The following is a 20,232-nucleotide window of genomic DNA, read 5'->3' on the forward strand; positions in this document are numbered from 1 at the left end:
ACGAATAGCTACGTATAAGGCCTATAATATGATGTGCAATGGACATTTCTGGGGAAATGTATGTATTCTGTTTGTTCTCGTCTTTCTCGGTTTGCAAGCCAAACTAAACGACGATTCAGTAATTCGTCTCCCCACAACACCAAATGCATTCTCGAACCAACGGAACAATTTTATTTTGAAAGGTTTCCCACCGGAAGTGATTGTGCCCACTCTTGGTCCAACCTGCTCCGGTAGTAACGTTACGCCGGCCGGGATTAGCTAGGTTAGCCCGAAAACAAGTGTCTGAAATCGCCCTGTCCTTAAACATGTCTCACCCAATACCGTCGGACAAGCCTTCAAACATCGAGAACCCTCGTGTCTTCTTTGATGTGGACATTGGCGGAGAAAAAGGTCGGGACGGTTTTTTATTTTGTATTTTAATGTCAAGTTGTAAAAGGGGGCCAATGTAACCGTTAACGTTAGCCCCTCCGCCCCCCCCCCCCCTTTTTTTTTTTAGCTTAGCACAATGATTGGCTCGTAATGGTGACTTGTACAAAGTGAGTAATTCACGCGAGCAGCAGCCAGAGGAGTTAACGCAACACTTTACCAACAAAATAAATAAAAAAAGCCCGTCTGTTAAAAAAAACAACCGACGTGAGTAGCTCGCTGGTGTTTAACGTGAGCTAGCTTTGCTGTGAGTGAGGAAAAACGGTGAAAGAGCGCGTGAGCGTGCATTTTAACACCACGTGCGGTTGTGTTGTTTATAATGACTTAATTTAGCTTTCTGTCACGCCGTTATAAGACCGCGTTTATAACCACTGTGACATTGTTAGTGACATTGAATGAAATGTGGCGCTAGAAGCGTGAAATGAGTGGTTTATTAATGGATTAACCGGCTGCAGCTAATGAATTACAAACAACACATGTAGCTCGACGAGGCCTATTTTAAAGGCTGCTTGAGTACCTTTAGTGTCCTGCTCAACCTCACCTTTGTTCTAGTAAACATACCAGTAATGTAACCAGTGTGTTCTTATAAACCAATAAGTTGCTCCTGACTCTACTTTAGGTTCTCAGAATACTTTACTAAATTTCTACAGTAAAGTTACACTGACTTCTTTTTCTGACATTTTTCTTTCTTTCTTTCTTTCTTTTTTTTACATTCCACAGCTGGCCGGATAGTTCTGGAGCTGTTTACTGACATCGCCCCCAAAACTGCTGAAAACTTCCGGGCCCTCTGCACCGGAGAGAAAGGCACTGGCAAATCGACTGGGAAACCGCTGCACTTCAAAGGATGCCCCTTCCACAGAAGTAATGGCCTCCACCATCTGCATTAGGGCTGCAACTAACGAGTATTTTAATTATCGATTAATCGGTCGATTATTTTTTCGATTAATCGAATAAACAATACTAATTTTAAAGCATTAATGTGCGACCTTTTATTGCAAAAACAGAACTAACAGTGCAAATTCACAATGCAACACATCTTAACAATAAAGAATTTATAAAAAATAAAGAAATACAAATCAGAAAACTTAACAGGATTTGTCAGAACTTGTTCTCTACACTGACAGACATGCACACTTACGGACGCTCACACACATGCACACACACACATACACAGACATGCACAGACACTCACACACATGCACACTTACACACATGCACAAACACACACACTCCCAGAAGTAACCACTCAATGTATCAACGGATAACTTACGGACTGCACTTTACCTAAACAAAGGTTGTTCATTAGATATCAAACTACAAATCCCAGCAACACTTTCTCTGCATGAAGCCACATTATGTCAGACTGTTGAACGCAGGTCTGTGTTCTGCACCTCAGAGGAGATATTTACGCGTTGCTTCTCTTGAAGCCTCCGCGGTATTTTAAAACGAGGACGTTATCTAGCCCAACAGCGTGGCTCAAACACAGAGAATGAACAACTAGCTAGCGAGCTAACGACAACGGTTAGCCTAGCTGCTAAGTTATTGTGCACGCAAGGCGACTAAACAATGACATACGAGAAGGTACAGTGCGCTGCAGAAGCTGCTGGACCTCCTGTCTGCTGCACTCCGCGCCGCTCAACTGTTTTGTTCAATACTCAAACATCTCCGCGACATATTGAGTGGCGTAATAATCGCACGACACAACGAATCGATAATGAAATTCGTTGCCAACTTTTTTAATAATCGATTTTTATTTATTTGATCGATTCGTTTTTGCAGCCCTAATCTGCATTATAAAGTGCTGTTTTAGTTTGAAAGGGCATCTTAAAATTTTAGTACACACACTTGTGTAGAATAGACTATTTGGCGGAATCTCTGCTTACTTGCTGATCTTCTTTTCTTTTTTATAACATATCTTTAAGGTTCATTAAAATCCAAGTAAAACTGCATACATGGCCAAATTTAATAAAAGCTGACAGGGATCAAATTTTTAATCAATTATTAGACAGTATATATACAACCTTCATTAACTAACTGAATTTCAACAGGCAAAAATGAGGATGATTCAGTCTGGTTTATCTGTATTTCGGCTATAAATTCTTTTTCTTTTTGACAGTCATCAAGAAGTTTATGATCCAAGGAGGTGACTTCTCCAACCACAATGGCACCGGGGGTGAGAGCATCTATGGGGAGAAGTTTGAGGATGAGAACTTCCACTACAAGGTAAAGTACTAAACATAAGAATCCCCCAATAGTCCCTTATATAGTACGGTATGTTGAAATAACTTCTAACTTGCATCATCCTTCGACTACTCCGTTTCTTGCCCTATGTGTGTCACTCGAGTTGGAAAGCTTTTTTGGAATACATACACTTAACTGGCTGAGTAGCATCATGCGAGATGATTTACAACGGCCAGGAGACTACAATATTTTTGGCTTTAAAAATACAGCAGTGGACAAATCTCTCCCGAATGTCCCAGTGACTTTTTTTTTCCGTGGAGTAATTCATTTTATGGAAGTTATCCGCTTCTTTCTCTGTGTTATGATCGTTTGTATAGAAACTATATTTAGTCGGAGGAGAAGTAATCCAACGTTCCTATCTCTATGTTAGTTTCCTGTTTCTATGTGTCAGTGGTGCCATATTGTTTCTGTGGTTATAATGACTTTTCTTCTCTATGTAGCACGACAAAATGGGTCTGCTCAGCATGGCCAACGCCGGGCCAAACACCAATGGCTCACAGTTCTTCATCACTACTGTCCCCACTCCGCACTTAGATGGCAAGCATGTAGTCTTTGGACAAGTGTTGAAAGGGATGGGAGTCGTAAAAATGCTGGAGGCCATTGACACCAGCGAGGACGTCCCTGTAAAGGTACATTTGTTTCAGTTAAATAATACACTATAACAATAATACATTTACCCTTAATAATACAGGTTGTACCGCTATTTGTTACTATCAGATGTTATTTATTTTTTTTCTTCCATAGTATATTCAAAGTCTGCAAGACACCTGGTACAAATGAAGAATATAAAAATATATAAAAAGGAATATTATATACATTTGCCTTTCAGAACTAGCCTCAATTGTAAAGATGTTGGCCCCTTTTTATCTGTAAAAACCCAAGTAAACATTTTAGATCGATGACGCTCAACATGACCTATCCATACGAACAGTCATTGTGACGTCTTTCTGTCTAAAACTTGTGCTAATGTCCACCCTTTGCAGCCATGCACCATCGCAGACTGCGGTGAGCATAAGGACGAGGACAGCTGGGGCGCCGGACCGAGCGATGGGTCAGGGGATGCACACCCAGACTTCCCTGAGGACTCCGAGGTTGACTTTAAAGATGTAAGTAGCGGTGAGGTCGTTGATCTTCAAGGACACAGGTAGACATGTGGGCCTCAATTGGACAAACTCTGTTTTGGAAAACTTTGGCATCAATGGTCTTCTCCAATGGGAAGATCAATATCAAGATACAGAATGTGTTGAGCATAGCAAATACTGGAAACATAGGAATACTACTGCTAAACAAATTCAAGGGCTTGTCATCAAAATGAGTGATGATACAGTGTCTGCATTTAGAGCGTGCTGTGTTTTGATTATACCTCCACAATAAAGTGGTTGAGCTGGTCGGTGTAAATGTTTTGTTTGCAACCCGTCTGATTCTGTTTCTTGCCTTTTTACTTTCAGGTTGACAAAGTTTTGTCTGTTGCTGAGGATGTGAAGAATGTTGGAAACAGTCTGTTTAAGAATCAAGACTGGAAGGCTGCAGTCAGCAAATATAGCAAAGCCCTAAGGTAATTATAGTGTGCTTTGTTAAGTCGTCTTCATTATGTTGCATATGAGAAGCACATGTTCAGCCACCCTTGCAAAGCTAATATAATTCTCAAATAATCAATATACATTTTGTAAATATGATATAAAAATATACTGAAACTAGTGTGACCAGCTAAAATAGAGGAGCACACTTAAATATCTTCAGTCTATATTTTGCGTATGGTTAGAAATCTCATAAAGATCAGAACCAACACAATGTTGAACCTAAAACACAGCGTCTTTCCTGATGTAAACAAGATATTGGATAACAATTCAACATTTGCTCATGCAACATTATGCCACTACGTTTACGTCACACAATTTCCCTCTTGCAGTATGTCGGTATATGTAGCAGCAGACGAGGTGTGTGTTTGGGATTCAGTCAAAAACACACTACAGTTCCCATGTTCATGGTGGTTGGTCATGGTAGCTAGTTATGTTTCATGAAATGTGCCTCTCAGTTGGAAGATCCATGTAACACATTTGGATGCAAAAGAAACCGAGCAACGCTGTTTGAATTTGTATTTAATTGAGAGAAAAAACTTTTATCTGTGCAGGTACTTGGAGGTGAGTGGAGAGCTGCTGGAGGAGGAGGCGCAGCTGAAGCTGGAGCCCACAGCCCTCAGCTGCTTCCTCAACACAGCAGCATGTAACCTGAAGATGCAGCTGTGGCAGGACGCTGTAGAAAGCTGCAATGAGGTGCGTTAGTGAGTCAGAGCGACGGGTGTTATGTGTCGGATTATTTCTTAAAGCAAATATCTCGGGATGGCACATTATTCATTAGAAGTTACTGGTACTATACGTTATACCTCGTACCTAAATTTATTATCCATAAAAGTGGACATCTTTTTATTTCTGGCGGGGTAAAGCCAATGTCTTATAAATTCTTGGTTCCTACATGGGTAACGTTAAATATAAGGACTTCTTAAAAATAGAGTCACAAATGAATATTGCCAAGTGTAATAAAACTTAATTTCTGATGTGTATTTCTGTCACAATTCTGTTTACAGGCTCTAGAGCTGAACCAAGAGAATACTAAGGCACTTTTCCGGAGGGCCCAAGCCTGGCAGGGGTTAAAGGAAAACACAAAAGCCATGGTAACATTACATTCATTTCAATTCAATTCATTTTGTACAGCCCAAAATTACAAATTTGCCTGAAAGGGCTTTACAATCGATACACATCGGCGCACACAACTTGTAACAGAAAGAAAACGGGAAGAAAACGTTGAGGGGAGCAACAGAGGAGGACATAAGTGCAATCGATGTCACATGTACAGAATGAGCAAAATAACAGAGTTGCAACACACTCGATGCATATGACAGAAATGATTCATGTAAATGACTGTTGATGATATTTTTGGTAGTTGTAACCTTTTCATCATGCCTTCTACAGCAACAGTGGATAGAGTACAATACAAATGATAATACAATCAATAATGGTATTGGCAATGCAACTAATAATAAAAGCAGGTGGTGTCAGGCAGGACCAGGGTCCAGATAAAACCACGATCCATGTAAACCTGTGAGGAGAAAAGCACAAAGACTCCTGGGAAGGAGGAGAGTTATTAATGTGCATTAATGGTACATTAATTCATACAGAAGAGGGAGGAGCTCAATATCTACACAATCAACTATGCATGAGATACTGTACAACACAACAATTTAAAAATGCACATGTATTATGTTGTTAGTACCACAGGTCTCTCTAGTTCAGATGTAGGAGAAACCGATGAAGTAGTCAAGCAGACGGTGATAACGGCGTCTTTATTTGTCCAGACACATTAATCATATTCAGTATTTGCAGCGGTCTGACACACCCAATGGTTTTCTTCACTTTCCAGATTGATCTGAAGAAAGCTCATGGAATAACTCCAGAAGACAAAGGTGAGAACATTTTCTCTTTGAGCATATTCGCTTTTGTTCTGCCGGTACCACGAATGCCGCAAATATTCCTCCCACCCTGTTTAACACCACATGCATATTCACATGTATTATTCAAACTTAATATGCAGACTCATGAAGGGAAATTATCCACAACCGCCGGAAATCCTGTTGTTTCTGTTTGTTGTTCCTCCTAATTTAACTTTAATAGGGGGGAATGAGTAATTCTGTATGAGGCAGCATGCTACCAACAAAATATCTGATGTAACCAACCTATTGGCTTTAAGTTTCATTTTAAACGGGACACTTAGATCTGCGAGTGACTCATGACGAAATAAGTCGCCGTCTCCTTGTAACTTTTGCATTCAATCACGTTGCAAAGCCAAGCGCTTCTCCGCATTTTGACCCTCACGTGTTCTTTAGTTATTTCAGGCAGCAGTCGGTTGGCTGCCGGCTCGGCGATTAGACCTGTCGGTGCCCGTTTCGCTAATTCAGAGTGTTTTTCTTTTGACAGCCATCGGCAACGAGCTGAAGCGGGTCCAGCTGAAGATCCAGGAGGAGAAGGAGAAAGAGAAGAAAATCTATGCCAAAATGTTCGCGTGAGCGTCTCACCCAACGATGCAATGATATTCCTGTTTGTAACGTTTGTCGATGTTTGAAGTCATCTCCACGTGGGAAGCTGCGCCCCCAGATAGCAAGTCTGTAACCAGGTGAACGTGTGAACAGAGTTTTTCAGTCTGCAGGTCCTTTTATGTTTTCAAGCAGGGCTCAGCCCTCACTGTGTTTTTAAGGGAATAACTGTTGTAAGCTTTGACCTGTCCTTATTCGGACATGCGTCGTCACTGTAATGAATATTTTTGGGTGTTTCTTCTGATGCATGGCTGACTCCACTGCTCCACACCACTCCTCGCTCTGGGGTTTTGAAGTAGTTCAGCAAAGCAAAGCGCTGTCTGTCGTATCGTTTCATTGTCGGGGTTTTGATACCGCGCCCTCGGACACGTACAACACATCCATCTGTTTTTACTAGTTTTTTTACAGAGAGAAATGAAACAGAAAAAGGTAAACCTTCAAGAGTTCTTTATTCATTACTGTAATGTTATGATTTAATGTACAATACTGTATGGATAAAACGCTGTCCAAACACCTGGAATAAATGCTGACATAAACCTTAATTCGAGAACTGCTCGTTCTTTTAGCTCGATGGAAATATATTAACTGTTACAGTAGATTATGTACTTAAAACAAATGTAAGCCACTATAATTTAAAACTATTTTAAATGCCCTTATTGTGGAAAATTGTGACCGAGCTTCATTCTTAAATGATCCTGTATCTAGCAAGGGTTTCATAAACTCCTGTGCCTCATTTTAAACTATCCCACTGTTATGACACAATGCATATACATTTTTAATACAGGTAAGTGCAGCGATCCTAAATGCACAATGTTCACATTCCGTTGTAGGCCGGTCCGCCGCCGCCTTCTGGCACGACCCAGTTGATGTTTTGGCTCGGGTCCTTGATGTCGCAGGTCTTACAGTGGACGCAGTTCTGAGCGTTTATTTGCAACCTCATCCCATCTCCCGTTTCCAAGGGAACGTACTCGTACACACCTGGGAGAAAACAAGACGTGTGAAACATTTCTATTTGTTATCATTTACATTTTTCTAGAAAGACGAACAGGGAACATAACATTGTAAACCAGCAGGAAGGGAACAAATCATCAATGCAGCCCGCTGGTTGTCGACTGAGGCCTCAATGATAAACTGGTGCGGCAGCAACACCACCTGACCTCCTTAGTTGCTTGAACAATGTTGCTGCTAAAAAGGACACAAAAGCACCGTCTCTACGTTTCTGTCCACAATACCATGAAATACAGGAGTGTGTACTCGTGTAGAAAACACTCCCTCAGTGGCTCAAAAGGTTTTGCAAAAAAAAGGAGACATTACTTAAAAGATATCAAGCTGCATGAGATTTGTTTCATACTGTATCGCCTATTAGAGTTCTGTATATTATTTATAAATAAAATGGTGAATCTTTTGTATCCAGGAGGATTACAGTAAATCTAATAGCTATATTATATTGCCTATTTATTCTAATGAGATTGGCAGGTGAAAATAGCTAAATAACAGATTGATCAATTAGTACATGTGACAAGTTGCAAGATCTGGTTACAAAAGGTTATTGCCTCCCACACAGATCGTGTTGGAAACGTTCTATAAAATCTAAAATTAAATACCTGAGGTTAATTAGAACCAGCTGGAAAAACTGACCCTCTTCTTTAAACTCTCCAGAGGAAAGTGTTAGTGCAACCGGGTTCAGGGCCGCGTGCTGCTTTTTGGAAACAGACCTGAACCTTTTCTGGACAAACACTGATTAATGCCAGCTGACAATGCCAAGTCCATAACCAATTATACAGTGAAATAAACCTCGCTAACCCAAAGCTGCAGGGTGCACAGAACTTTTCACGTAATTGCCGTCCTCCTTTGTCTGATCTCCTCTTTGGGCCACAAACAGCACAACACCGCCTCGCTGCTTTTAGTCCTCCTTAGAAACTCTTAAAGTTACCTCAGAAATCAAACGTAAGCCAGATGGAAAATGTTTATCCGACTCTGTCTGGAGACCTTGTGAGCAATGACTGTTCTCATTAAGACTTTTACATTCACAGGCAAATCTAGATGGCCGTGACATCTTTTTAATCCCAAATCCAGCACGTTCCCGCCAGGATGTTTGTTGTTTATTCAACCATCTTCAAATCAACCTGCGGTCAGCTTTGCTTTGCGGTGGAGGGACAACATGAGATTTATCTCAAAGCACAAGTCTCTGCTATTTTAAGTTTAAGATATTCAACTCCAAAAAAGTGAGCAGTCGCTGCATTTTACACATGCAGAACCAAACTTTATACATTTCATGTTCAAGGAAAAAAGGAGCAATGTGAAAATTTGATTTTAAGAATTTGGAAATCGTCACGAGCATTTCGCTGAACAGACCAAACAATTAATTGGACAAAAAGAAATTGACAATTAAAAGTATGGTATAAATGCCTCAATGTAAATTTCAACAACAATATTAAGGGTAATTTACTTAACAAGGATAAGTTTAGGGCTGAAACTAATGATGTTGAATAATCTGCTGATAATTCTTTTGTAATCCAGTTCAAAAAGGTTTTAAAATTAAATTGGGAACACAGTACTTTTACATTTGTTGAGTTAAAGCAAACAACAGGCTTTGTGGTTATTTCACATAAGCTATTTATTTATTGAAAGACCAGAAGAAATGCTACATCAGTGGTTCTCAAACTTTTGTCACCACACACGTTGGAAGAAAAGTGTCCATGCCCCACCACCAAAATACCAGTGTTCATGAAACCAAAAAGTTGCTTATTGTGGCTGCAAATAACCTTATTTGCACTAAATATCTTTTCAAGATAACAATAACGTTCAACCTGTGTAAAACAGAATGAGTGCAGATGTGTGAGCGTTGTGTTAGTGGCGGCAGTGAGCCACTAATACTATGCGACTAATACTATGTAGATTTGATACGGCTGCTCTCAGCACATGCTCCATGTTGAGCTTAGACCTCTGTTCTGTTGTGAGAGACGAGACAGCAGAAAAGACCTCACAGCGTTTAGCATGTGTCATCGTAACCTGTTAAGGGTTAGTTGCAAAGGATGGGGAAAATACAGAGAGTAATTTCCCCAACAAAGATTATAGAAATACAACTAAATTGATAAAAACATGTTTTTATTAAAAACAATTTATAAAAATAAAAGACATATCCCCCTGCACCCTACCTGTAATACCTCCAGTTTGAGAACCACTGTGCTATATAGTGAGATCTATTTGTTATTGAGATATGAAATGACCCATATCTGGAGAGGAGATTTTGGTCACATTCTAGAGTTTAAAAGACATTAAAATAAGACAAACATGCATTGTGGTTCCTTTCGTGCAGATTGACATCATGTAACACTAGTATCAGTTACCTGCGGGGCAGAAGCGCTGCTCAGGTCCGTCGTATATGGCCAGGTTCCTCTGGACCGGGATGCTGTCATCCTTGAGGGTGAGGTGGGCGGGCTGGTCCCCCTCGTGGTTGGTGCCACTGAGGGCCACAGAGGACAGCAGGTCGAAGCTGAGCTTGCCGTCTGGCTTCGGGTATTCGATCGGTGTGCACTCTTTGGCCGGTTTCAGCTGGTTTGCGTCGAGGCCTGACGCAGATCGAGCACAGAAAAGTTACAAAATGTGTTTTTCGTCCCCCTGCTGAGATAACACGACTTCATACTTCCCCGATGAAAAAGAATAAAGAAAAACAGTTGCGTTGTGACTTGGAATTGGAAAAACTCCACTGGGTATGTAATGTTCTTCATACATTCAGAAAAGGTCTCACCACTGAGGTAAAATATCATTCTTTGCATTTTGCAATGACATAACATGGAAGAAAAATGAAAATCACATTTTAGGATAAAAAACAAACATCTTCCAACATCTGCTGCTCATTTCATTGCCGCTTATTTCTCTTCATGTATAGGAGCTTTATATTAGTGTGTCAAATATACTTGTTGGTTATTATTTTCATCTGATTTAGTCAAACTTATCCTGAAAAAAATGGGCATTTTAGTTGCATCTTAGAAAACCTTCAATATTTTAGGATACTTTTAGCCAACAGATTAAACATTTCAGCCAGAAACCTTGTTCCTTCCTCCCCTGTTGTCATCGTCAACTTTAACTTAAGCGTTTAAGCCATTATGTAGTTTCTTTGTTTATATTATCCTCATCTAAACATACAAAGTGCAGTTCTGAAACTCAACACTAGATGGAGCATAAATGTAGGAAGTGCATTTAGCGACGCTCCAGGTGAAGAGGATGAAGTATGTGTGCAACAGGAAGTAGTATATTACACTGCTCCATTCAAGAAAATATTACGTCTGTTTTTTTTTTTTGTTTAAACATTTAAGTTTTGTCTCTTTGGTCAACGATATTGCATTCTAGATCAATGACATAGTTGCCATCTATTCATAGTTTTTGTCCAGGAAATGAACACTGCTTTGTCTTCAGTCAATCTCTCGTTGCTTCTTCCGTCACGCTGCACTAACAGACAGATTGGCCAAATAATATAAAATTGAAACAAATACTGGCGTTGCAGTCGAGCTGTGCGGTGACACTCACCGCAGTGTTTGAGAGTCCATGGCTCTTTCCCTCTGAAGATCCAGTAGAAGACTCCGGTATAGACCATGCCGCCGTACAGGCCAAAGTAATTGTGGAAGGACGGCCGGATGTTTCTCACGGCGTGAAGCTCTTTCCACACCCACGAGTTCTTCAAAGTCTCAGCGTACTCGGGTGCATGGAGGCCTGGGAGGGTTTGGAAAAATAAATTAAAGGATTGATTTTTCATTTCTGCTCTTCTGTTGTCATGTTTCCTTTTTCTGCATGTTTATAGCACAAAGCCTTGAGAAATATTTTCAAAACATATTTATGAAAGAGTGAGTGTGTTTCAACGCTTTCCATGAACACAAAGATTAACGTTTTCCATAGGCAGAAAAAAATGTTCACATATAAGTGGCCCTTTCTTATCCACAAGGACAGTTTGTGGTCCAACTAATTTTCTTTTGTCATTTTTTTAAAGTAATTGAACGTTGGCAGACGTTTCTCTTCAAACTCTGACACATAAAGAAGCTATCTGCGCAATACTTTTAAACATATATATAAACATTTGTCGGTTTCTCTTTTCTATTCTATTCCTATTTTGTCTTGAGAATTTACAAAATTAGGTCAAACCTGAATAAATTATGATTGTATAGTAGGTCACCACAATACTAGAGAGATGGATCAGATCATTTCATCATGATTTTTGACCCTTTTATTTTTTAAGTTTTCTCGGGTTGCATTAAAAACAAGAGTTTACTGCCCGTCCTTTGACAGCTGACTAATGTTGCTCCCTGACATTCAACCCGTTATGATCCCGCCTCATCACAGTATCATTTGATATCATTTTGCCCACGAGGCGTTAACATATTTAACGTCAACGCGGGTCCTGAATTGAACTAACCTTTACAAACTGACCCATGCGTGACCTGGAGAGGAAATACAAGCAGCGACCGGTGCCGCAGTCACGGCCGTCAACGGGTCTCAAATTCTGTACCTGTCGTCTCTGAATCCGGGCTCTCTGCTGTGACTTTGGGGAAAACGGCCTCAGCAGCCAGCATGCCGCTCTTCATTGCCGTGTGGGTGCCTTTGATCTTGGGGACGTTCATGAAACCAGGGCTGCAGCCTATCAGCAGCCCTCCGGGGAAAGTCAGCTTTGGGATGGACTGCAGGAGGAGGAGAGAGTTCATGCACACTTCATTTGTTTATTTTTCTACTATGTTGCATTCAACGCACAGCAATTAAGGCATTATAGTTGCCATCATTTTACTGGATACCGACAATCACAAAGCAATTAATGAATGTGCAATCATAAAGCATATTACAAACTTTAAATTAAAAACATGTAGTTTGTGTTCACCAGCTAACAATTAGCATTTTCTTAGATTACATGTTTAATTAACTGAGAACTAAATAAGACTTTATTTATGTCCAGTCGTAATTGGTCTGTAGGGAAATGGTCAGCGGAGGCAGGTTGTTTAAGGTAGCCTTCGCAAAGGCGAGTGCAATATATTATGACTCGAGACTGTTGCGGGTCAGCTACCGGGTCTCCTCCCAGTTGGCACTGGTCTAGAAAAATACCTCCACTGGGAGGAACCCAGCAGGGGGCCCAACATCCTCAACTGACCTTTTCAATATGGATGTGCAGCGGCTGTGCTTACTCTGTTATTTGTTATTTAAAAATGAGTAGCTGTGAAGGTGTCTCTATTGTTAAATACTTTCACATTTTCCCCTCATCAATTTTAATAATCACATTTTTTAAAATGATGACACCAATTGGTATCGGTTAATCTTTTATTAAGTATGAAACAGTCCATTATTACTTGGCTCATAATAAGCTAAGTAATAATAAAGTTCTACTTTTGTAATCTAATCTAAAATCTCTTTGCCCAATAAGAGTGATATTGCATATTCGAAGGATCAAAGGACGTCATCTATTCTGCCAAAAAAACTTTCTCTAATAAAACACAGAAGTAGTAGCTGAGTGTGCACCAAAAACCAACACACAATCGCATTATGAACAATAAATGCACCAAACACACCGTAATGTGTCGTGTGTCAGTAGTAGTGAAAACGTTTCAATAAACTGATGTTGCTTGTTACAGTTGTCATGATTGATTTAATCATGTATGACACAATTCATGATGATACCAATAGGAGTATCTTTGTAGATAATGAACATATGTGGCAGATACCTGCGCTCCTCCCTCGTTCAGAGCTCGGGCTCCATATGCGATCCTGCTGCCTCCCTCCAGCGTGGCGGCGACGAAGGGATGATGTTTCCAGCGCTGGAACTCCCTGAAGGGGCTCAGGTAAGGGTTGCTGTAGTCCAGACCAATCTGGAGAAGGAAACACACTGCCAATTTAATCAAAGTCCTTTCAAAATAAAACAAACCAAACGAAGAAAAAAAATAAAAATGGAAAAGGTAATGTTCTGAATTGTGGCTTAAAATAATTGTAATCCTTAGTATTTCTATATTTCCTTTGTTGCATTTTTGCCATCAATCTAGAAGAAGCTCTAGGATCTCAGTATTGACACTACAAATTATGTATGGACTTGAACACTCAAGTATTTGACTTAATTAGGTCGATAGTCGACGCATTTAAGCAACGTTTTGCGTTTGAGATTGTTCAAAATTTTGACACTAACATTTTAATTATTACTGCAAATGTATAACAGTTCCAAATATCAATGATTGGTCTCCTTGATTACCAATAACCTGTATTGGCCCTAAATAAAACATGTTGGTCAATCCCCACTTAAAATGTGTTTTAAATCAGAGGATGCACAGAGGCTTTTCGTGGCAGGAACTGGAGGACTGGTCAGGGGACTAAAACTCAGCCAGGTACAAAGGTCTTTGAAGGAAACCAGCATGAGAAAGCTCAAGAGGATCTGCAAAAAAAAAAAGCGTTTGCGCAACCGGCCCACGTGTGCAGTATGGCAAATATATGAATAATAAATCAGGGAAGCATCTGAATTTACATAAATTAGATCCCTTTTCAAGTTGTTATTAAGGGGTATTGTCAGCAGACCGATATGGAAATATTAGAAAAAGTCTAAGCACCCAATCTATAATATATTCCCACGATACACAGTGAAACACTGAGTTATGTTTGTTTTTCCTCTGCAGGATAAATAACATATGGGGATAATGCAGACTGCCAATGGCATTACTATTTATTTAGAGGCTCAAGCTGTAGTATTTTTACTGCCTGTATGACAATCGGCTGCCACATGGGTTCATAGTGTGAACAGAAATGATGTACAAGAGCCACTCGCCACAAAGCCCAAAGCCACCAGCGGCTCTCCTTCATTCAGGTGATACAGGAAGGATCCTCCATATGTGTGTCTGTTCAGGGGCCAGCCCACAGAGTGCTCCGCTCTGCCGGGCCTCCACTTCTTCTCATCAATGGTCCACACCTAAAGAAAACAAACCAAAACAGAAGAGACAAAAGGGATCAACAACTTAAATCTATTTATTTACTTTCCGGCTGACACAGACTATGTTCGGCTTTGCTATGAAGCAGTAAGCTTTGAACTAATTGTGTCATGTTGACTAGATTTAAAAAACAAAGTCGCCTAGAACATTACAGCAACTACCTTACGATTGGATTTCACTCATTAGGAATGATCGGTCAAACCGGATTAAGGGGAAATCCAATTCAGGCCACAAACAGAGTGACCGATAACGGCTTAATGTGAGCAGTCCATGTTATTTACCTCCTTCAGGCCGATGGCGTAGGTCTGGGGTTCACAGTTTTCTCGCAGGTTGAATTGCTTGTAAAGCTGCTTGGCCAAGTGGCCATGACAGCCCTCTCCAAACATCGTGACTTTAGCATGGAGCTCCATTCCTCGCTCAAAAACATCCTGAAGCAAGAGAGGAAAGGTAATAGTAATAGTTAGAGTCGTATGATAACTGTCAATTATGTAGAGGAAAACAACATTTGGTGTAGTCAGACAGAACATAAGAACATAACCTGAATAAAAACATAAAATCCTGCCCTCTGGGATGATGCACTAAACATTACATTACCATGACATCTCCTATTGATCAATGATATCATAAATCCCATTGACTTTGCAATAAGGGAAGCAGGGGTGGAAAACAAAGCTAATTTTTGGTTTTAGGACTAGTTCCTTAACCACTGATGTAAAGAATGTATTTGTAATGTTCATTGAGCTATGAAGTGATGACAAACAGACTACACTATTAATATATGTTTTCACTGCACAATACCTTCGGTGATCCATCTTTGGAGATGCCGACATCATTGGTGGCAATTCCTTTTACACTTCCGTCTTCGTGAAACAAAACCTTGACAAAAATATTACAGAAAATGATTTACACTTAAAGCTGTAAACATATATTTAATTAAAAATGATTGAAACAGCACAAAGAGGGGCACTGATTACTCTATTATAAAATTGTTTACTTAATAGGCATGCCAATAACAACTGATCAAATTAATTGATTAGGCAGTAAAAAAATAAATACAGAATGCATGTGTAAATTACTTTTTAAAATGCCTACTTGTCTCGCCCAGGATGAAATATTAGGCAGATACATGATTTCGAAAACAATATGGGAAAGTCTGTGAAGCAATATCGTCAAGAAATATATTTATTTCAATTATATTGAACAAAGAAAGACAGAAATAAAAGGTTTAAACATCTATTATTCTTGAATCATTAAACTCAAGTGGTGCAAGCAGTTGAGTTTAAGCCTACAATATAGTCTCACAGATTTTTCTATATACATTTATTTATTTTTTAAAAATCAGACCAGCTTTATGGAAACATTATACTGAACCTACCCAACTACAGCCAATCCTGAGAGACAAACAATACCAAAACATATGTGTATTATATGCAAATGGCCATAAAAGGAGTTCTCACCTCAGCTGCAGCATAACCCGGGTACAGCTCCACTCCCAGCTCCTCGGCCTGCTCCCCCAGCCAGCGCACAAAGTTCCCCAGCCTCACAATGTAGTTACCATGGTTCACCATCGGCAGACCTACAGATAACAGAAAAAAACACATAAGTACAAACCACAACGCTAGCAAGTGGTAGGTTTCCCAACTTTTTGTAAAGATAAAGTTTTTATTTTCAAGTTACCGCTTATATTCTGGGTATAAATGCTCACTCCACACAGCACTTAAATTGCACTGAAATGCAACAGCAAAAATACTCCCTACTCTTATCTGATTGGAGCCACTTTTCTCCCAGTGGTGAATAACAGGAATGTTTACAAATGTCCGTCTAATCTCTGGTATCCATAACACACCCACTCTGCGGGGCAGAAGCTGTTAACGCCGATGTTGTGGCATACAAAGTGAGAAAGTATAACACCATTTCATTTTTTTTTTCAAAGAGAAAATCAATGTCTTTTACCTGGCAAAATGGGGACAGGGATTCTGTGTTTCTCCGTTAAAATGCTGAACACGTCTTCTGTCACTGGTGTGTTCAAAGGTGCCTGAGGTAAGAGCACAATGTGACATGTTATTTCATAGGCATTTGAGTATATAAATACATGCATGTTCATATATATATATATATATATATGTATACACACACGCAGTATAGGTGTAGGAACATGGTGATGAATATTACTTTATTACAGAGTAGAGCTCCAACAATTTATATATTAATTGAATAGTTGTCAACTATTAAATTAATTAGCAACATTTTAGATAATTGGTTTGAGTCATTTTTTCCAGAACAAAAAGTAGCGGATTCCAGCTTGTTGGTTTCTCTGCTCCTCTATGACAGCAAACTGGATACATTTGTCTCTTTCGAGTTCCATCCATCCATCAATTATCTTAACCGCTTATCCTCATTAGGGTCGCGGGGCGCTGGAGCCGATCCCAGCTGTCAAGGGGCGAATGCAGGGTACACCCTGGACAAGTCGCCAGTCCATCACAGGGCAGACTTATAGACAGACAACCATTCACGCTCACATTCACACCTACGGGCAATTTAGAGTCCAATTAACCTATGCAGCATGTCTTTGGACTGTGGGAGGAAGCCGGAGAACCCGGAGAGAACCCCCGCTGACACAGGGAGAACATGCAAACTCCACACAGAAGGACTCTTTCGAGTTGTGGACAACAAAATATTTCTAAAAAGGACATTGTTTTGGGCTTTGGAAAACACTGATTGACATTTTTTCCAATTTTTGATATTTAGGATTCAAATTAGTTGTACCCCTCTTCCAGTGTCTTACATACGTGTAGCAACAGCAACATAGAGCCCTTATGTAACCATCTCTTATGGTATAAAGATCAGGCATCTTTGCAGATACCAATCTATACACCAAGGCCACAAAGAAATGTTGAATAAAACACTCACACCTCGTTCCTTCCAATCTGGAAAGAGTTCATTAAGGGCACTGGGCTCCAGACAGGCTCCTGATAGGGTGTGTGCTCCAATCTGAGAGGCCTTCTCCACAAGGCACACGCGCAGCTCCTTCTCGTGTTCATTGGCGAGCTGTTTCAGACGAATGGCTGCTGACAGACCGGCAGGGCCCCCACCTACGATCACCACATCTGCCTCATCGGCAAACCTCTCCATTTCGATCCCTGAGAGAGGACAAGAAGACGTATTGAGGAGCAAAAGAGGCACTGCATTCTGATTCAGTCTGAAAGAGCAGCAATGTGTGACACACCAACACCGGCAGGATTAAGCAGAGTTCTGTTAGCAGTCGAGCCACCCAAACAAATGACAAACTATGTCAATTTCAAAGCTGAACTCAATAAACATAAATAAAGTTTTTCGGGTTCAGTCACGTTTCTTTTTTACAGGATCAAACAGACTTAAACTCGTGCTCTGGATCAACAAGACCTTCCCATCACTGCAAAGCCACACTGACACTTTCTCTGGATATTCTACAAAATACTGTCGTCCACAATCAAGAAATATTACAGGACATCAAAGGAAAGTTGCAATGCAGGTTGTTTTTTTCAGAATTCTTAAATTTGTCAAGCACTTCTGCCACTTTTCTGTGTAAACAGAATATGGAATAAAGATCTTAAAAATGTCCAGAAATGGTCTCAAGTGTGGGTACGTATTGGCAATAAATCATTCTAACTAAAAAACAAGTAACTGTATTTACTGCAGTGTCTTACCTTCCCATCTTGAGTCTTTATCCCGGGAATGGATGGTGTAGTGTGTTGTGATGCGGGGTGTTGACACCGAAGAGCACGCCCGTCTGTTTAGTGTTGTGTACAGCGGAGGGGCGGCTTGCTCTCCCTGTGCTGTCTTCAGAGCCCTGATGCACCTGTGGGCTGCGAGGGAGAGAACAGATTCACAGTCAAGACCAGCTGAAACTGGTGGCTGTTTACCATCTAGATAGTGTGCACACCGGTTTAGTTTAGTCTGATCTGGTTCCAATATTACATACATTGGAATAATGGCAAATTAACTAAAAGCATTACAAGTGTTTGCATGTGGTGCAATGCAACGTGGGTTCTTCTAAACCCACAACACCTCAACAATACAAAGCTATACAGGTATGCTCCACTATTGTGGTCAGGCAGCTGTCATAAGTAGCACTGTGCTAGCTAACAGAGTTATGGAAGACCACAGCTAAGCTAAACTCAAAGTCCAAGGCTGCCACTAAACATCCTTCTTAGAAGGCGAAACACTTTAATTTCCCTATAAATACAACTCAAAAACACCAGTGCGTTTCCCAAAACATGTTCTCGTTTTTCGCCATGAACCAAATCACAAGGACCTTGTTCAAGTGACCTAACTTAAATATTGGTTCAACTTTCACCTACATGTTAGCTTGATGCTAACATAAATAGGCTCGCTGTACCATTTGGCTAATGACAAACGCGGGCCACTGTGAAAAGCCTCGAAACAAACTTGTGCATGAAGAAGAAAAGATGTGAGGACGACTACACGGTCGGTAAAAACAAGTTATTAAGGTTAGCTTTGTTGAAGTCTAGTACAGCAGGCTCGCCTTATGCTAGCTAAGTAGTGAGCTGACTTACCTTTACTCGAGTATCTGCTCGCTGGAAACATTATTATTTTATCTCACTGGACTCCAGAAGTTGTTTCTCTTTATTCGTAATCAGCCGAAGAGACGTGTCCCCGCTTCACTGCTTGTTGACAGCTCGTGTCACCCTGCTGGAAAAACTAACGTTGCTCCAGGATACCTTAGAAAACACGTCTCATAACACAGACGTTGGAGAGCGTCACAAGCTGCGCCGCTGCTGCGCCCGGTGGTAACTGCGCACACGCAGATTTGTATGCTCCCTAACTGTCAGGGGCTGCGGTTCATTTTGAGCGTAGTAACGTGGATTAATCACGCGTCTGACTTGTCCTCTGATGCAGGCAGTGGGGACGTGGTGTCGCCCGGAGATTATAGACGTTTAGGGTTCATGCTATTCACACTATTTACACAAATCAGTTTGCTCTTTAGTTTAAATAAACAATGTATCCAACTTTTACCTGAAAAAAGTATGGAAGCCCATTGTTGCCTGTGGTGAACACATCAAGATCCTGTAAATCAAAATTATGGTAAAAAGTTGAGATAGTAAGATATACTTATGAGATGCTAAGCCATAGTGTTGATTATGAGATAGTAAGTTGAGGTACTAAGTCATAATTACGAGATAGTAAGCCATAATTATGAGATACTGCCTCCTCCCTATCAAAATCAAATATGTAAATATGTAAATACATGTTGTAAATTCAAAAATTATATTTACTTTCATTTTTCATATTTTCATAAATTCATATTTATGTTCACTATACAGGATGCTATGGTTAACATTTATGAATGTAAACATTTATGAACTTTGTCATTTCAATAAAAGTGGCAAAGTTTGTATTTATTAGGAATATAAATTAATTTTTTGATTTATTGTCCCATTATGTTTTCCCCCAAAATATGTGGAATAGACTTTTTTTTAGCATTGTGGTTTAGATTGGTCCTCTTTATCGGTTGTGCTTTCTGCTTTCCAT

The 20,232-nt window shown here is 40.2% G+C and overlaps 2 protein-coding genes across 2 annotated transcripts; one reads left to right on the forward strand and one right to left on the reverse strand.

Annotated features, from left to right (window-relative positions):
* The first annotated feature begins 196 nt into the window (after positions 1 to 196).
* ppid (peptidylprolyl isomerase D) lies at positions 197 to 7,296 on the forward strand. Its single transcript, XM_068593316.1, has 10 exons — positions 197 to 390; positions 1,147 to 1,287; positions 2,543 to 2,649; positions 3,108 to 3,296; positions 3,651 to 3,773; positions 4,116 to 4,222; positions 4,799 to 4,940; positions 5,252 to 5,338; positions 6,085 to 6,127; positions 6,639 to 7,296. The coding sequence occupies exons 1-10, from the start codon at positions 306 to 308 to the stop codon at positions 6,725 to 6,727; spliced, it is 1,113 nt and encodes a 370-aa protein (XP_068449417.1). The 5' UTR covers positions 197 to 305; the 3' UTR covers positions 6,728 to 7,296.
* A 215-nt stretch (positions 7,297 to 7,511) lies between these two features.
* Positions 7,512 to 19,443, reverse strand: etfdh (electron transfer flavoprotein dehydrogenase). The gene is made up of 13 exons (XM_068593315.1): positions 19,257 to 19,443; positions 18,387 to 18,545; positions 17,611 to 17,840; positions 16,654 to 16,735; positions 16,158 to 16,276; positions 15,499 to 15,576; positions 14,982 to 15,128; positions 14,541 to 14,681; positions 13,456 to 13,599; positions 12,258 to 12,426; positions 11,285 to 11,467; positions 10,105 to 10,326; positions 7,512 to 7,732 (listed from the first exon to the last, which is right to left on the reverse strand). The coding sequence occupies exons 1-13, from the start codon at positions 19,285 to 19,287 to the stop codon at positions 7,569 to 7,571; spliced, it is 1,869 nt and encodes a 622-aa protein (XP_068449416.1). The 5' UTR covers positions 19,288 to 19,443; the 3' UTR covers positions 7,512 to 7,568.
* Positions 19,444 to 20,232: the final 789 nt, after the last annotated feature.

This window comes from Clinocottus analis, unplaced genomic scaffold (genome assembly GCF_023055335.1).
Source record: "Clinocottus analis isolate CAN_PGR_092001 unplaced genomic scaffold, fCliAna1.0.p SCAF_10, whole genome shotgun sequence".
In the NCBI taxonomy this organism is placed as follows: domain Eukaryota; kingdom Metazoa; phylum Chordata; class Actinopteri; order Perciformes; family Cottidae; genus Clinocottus; species Clinocottus analis.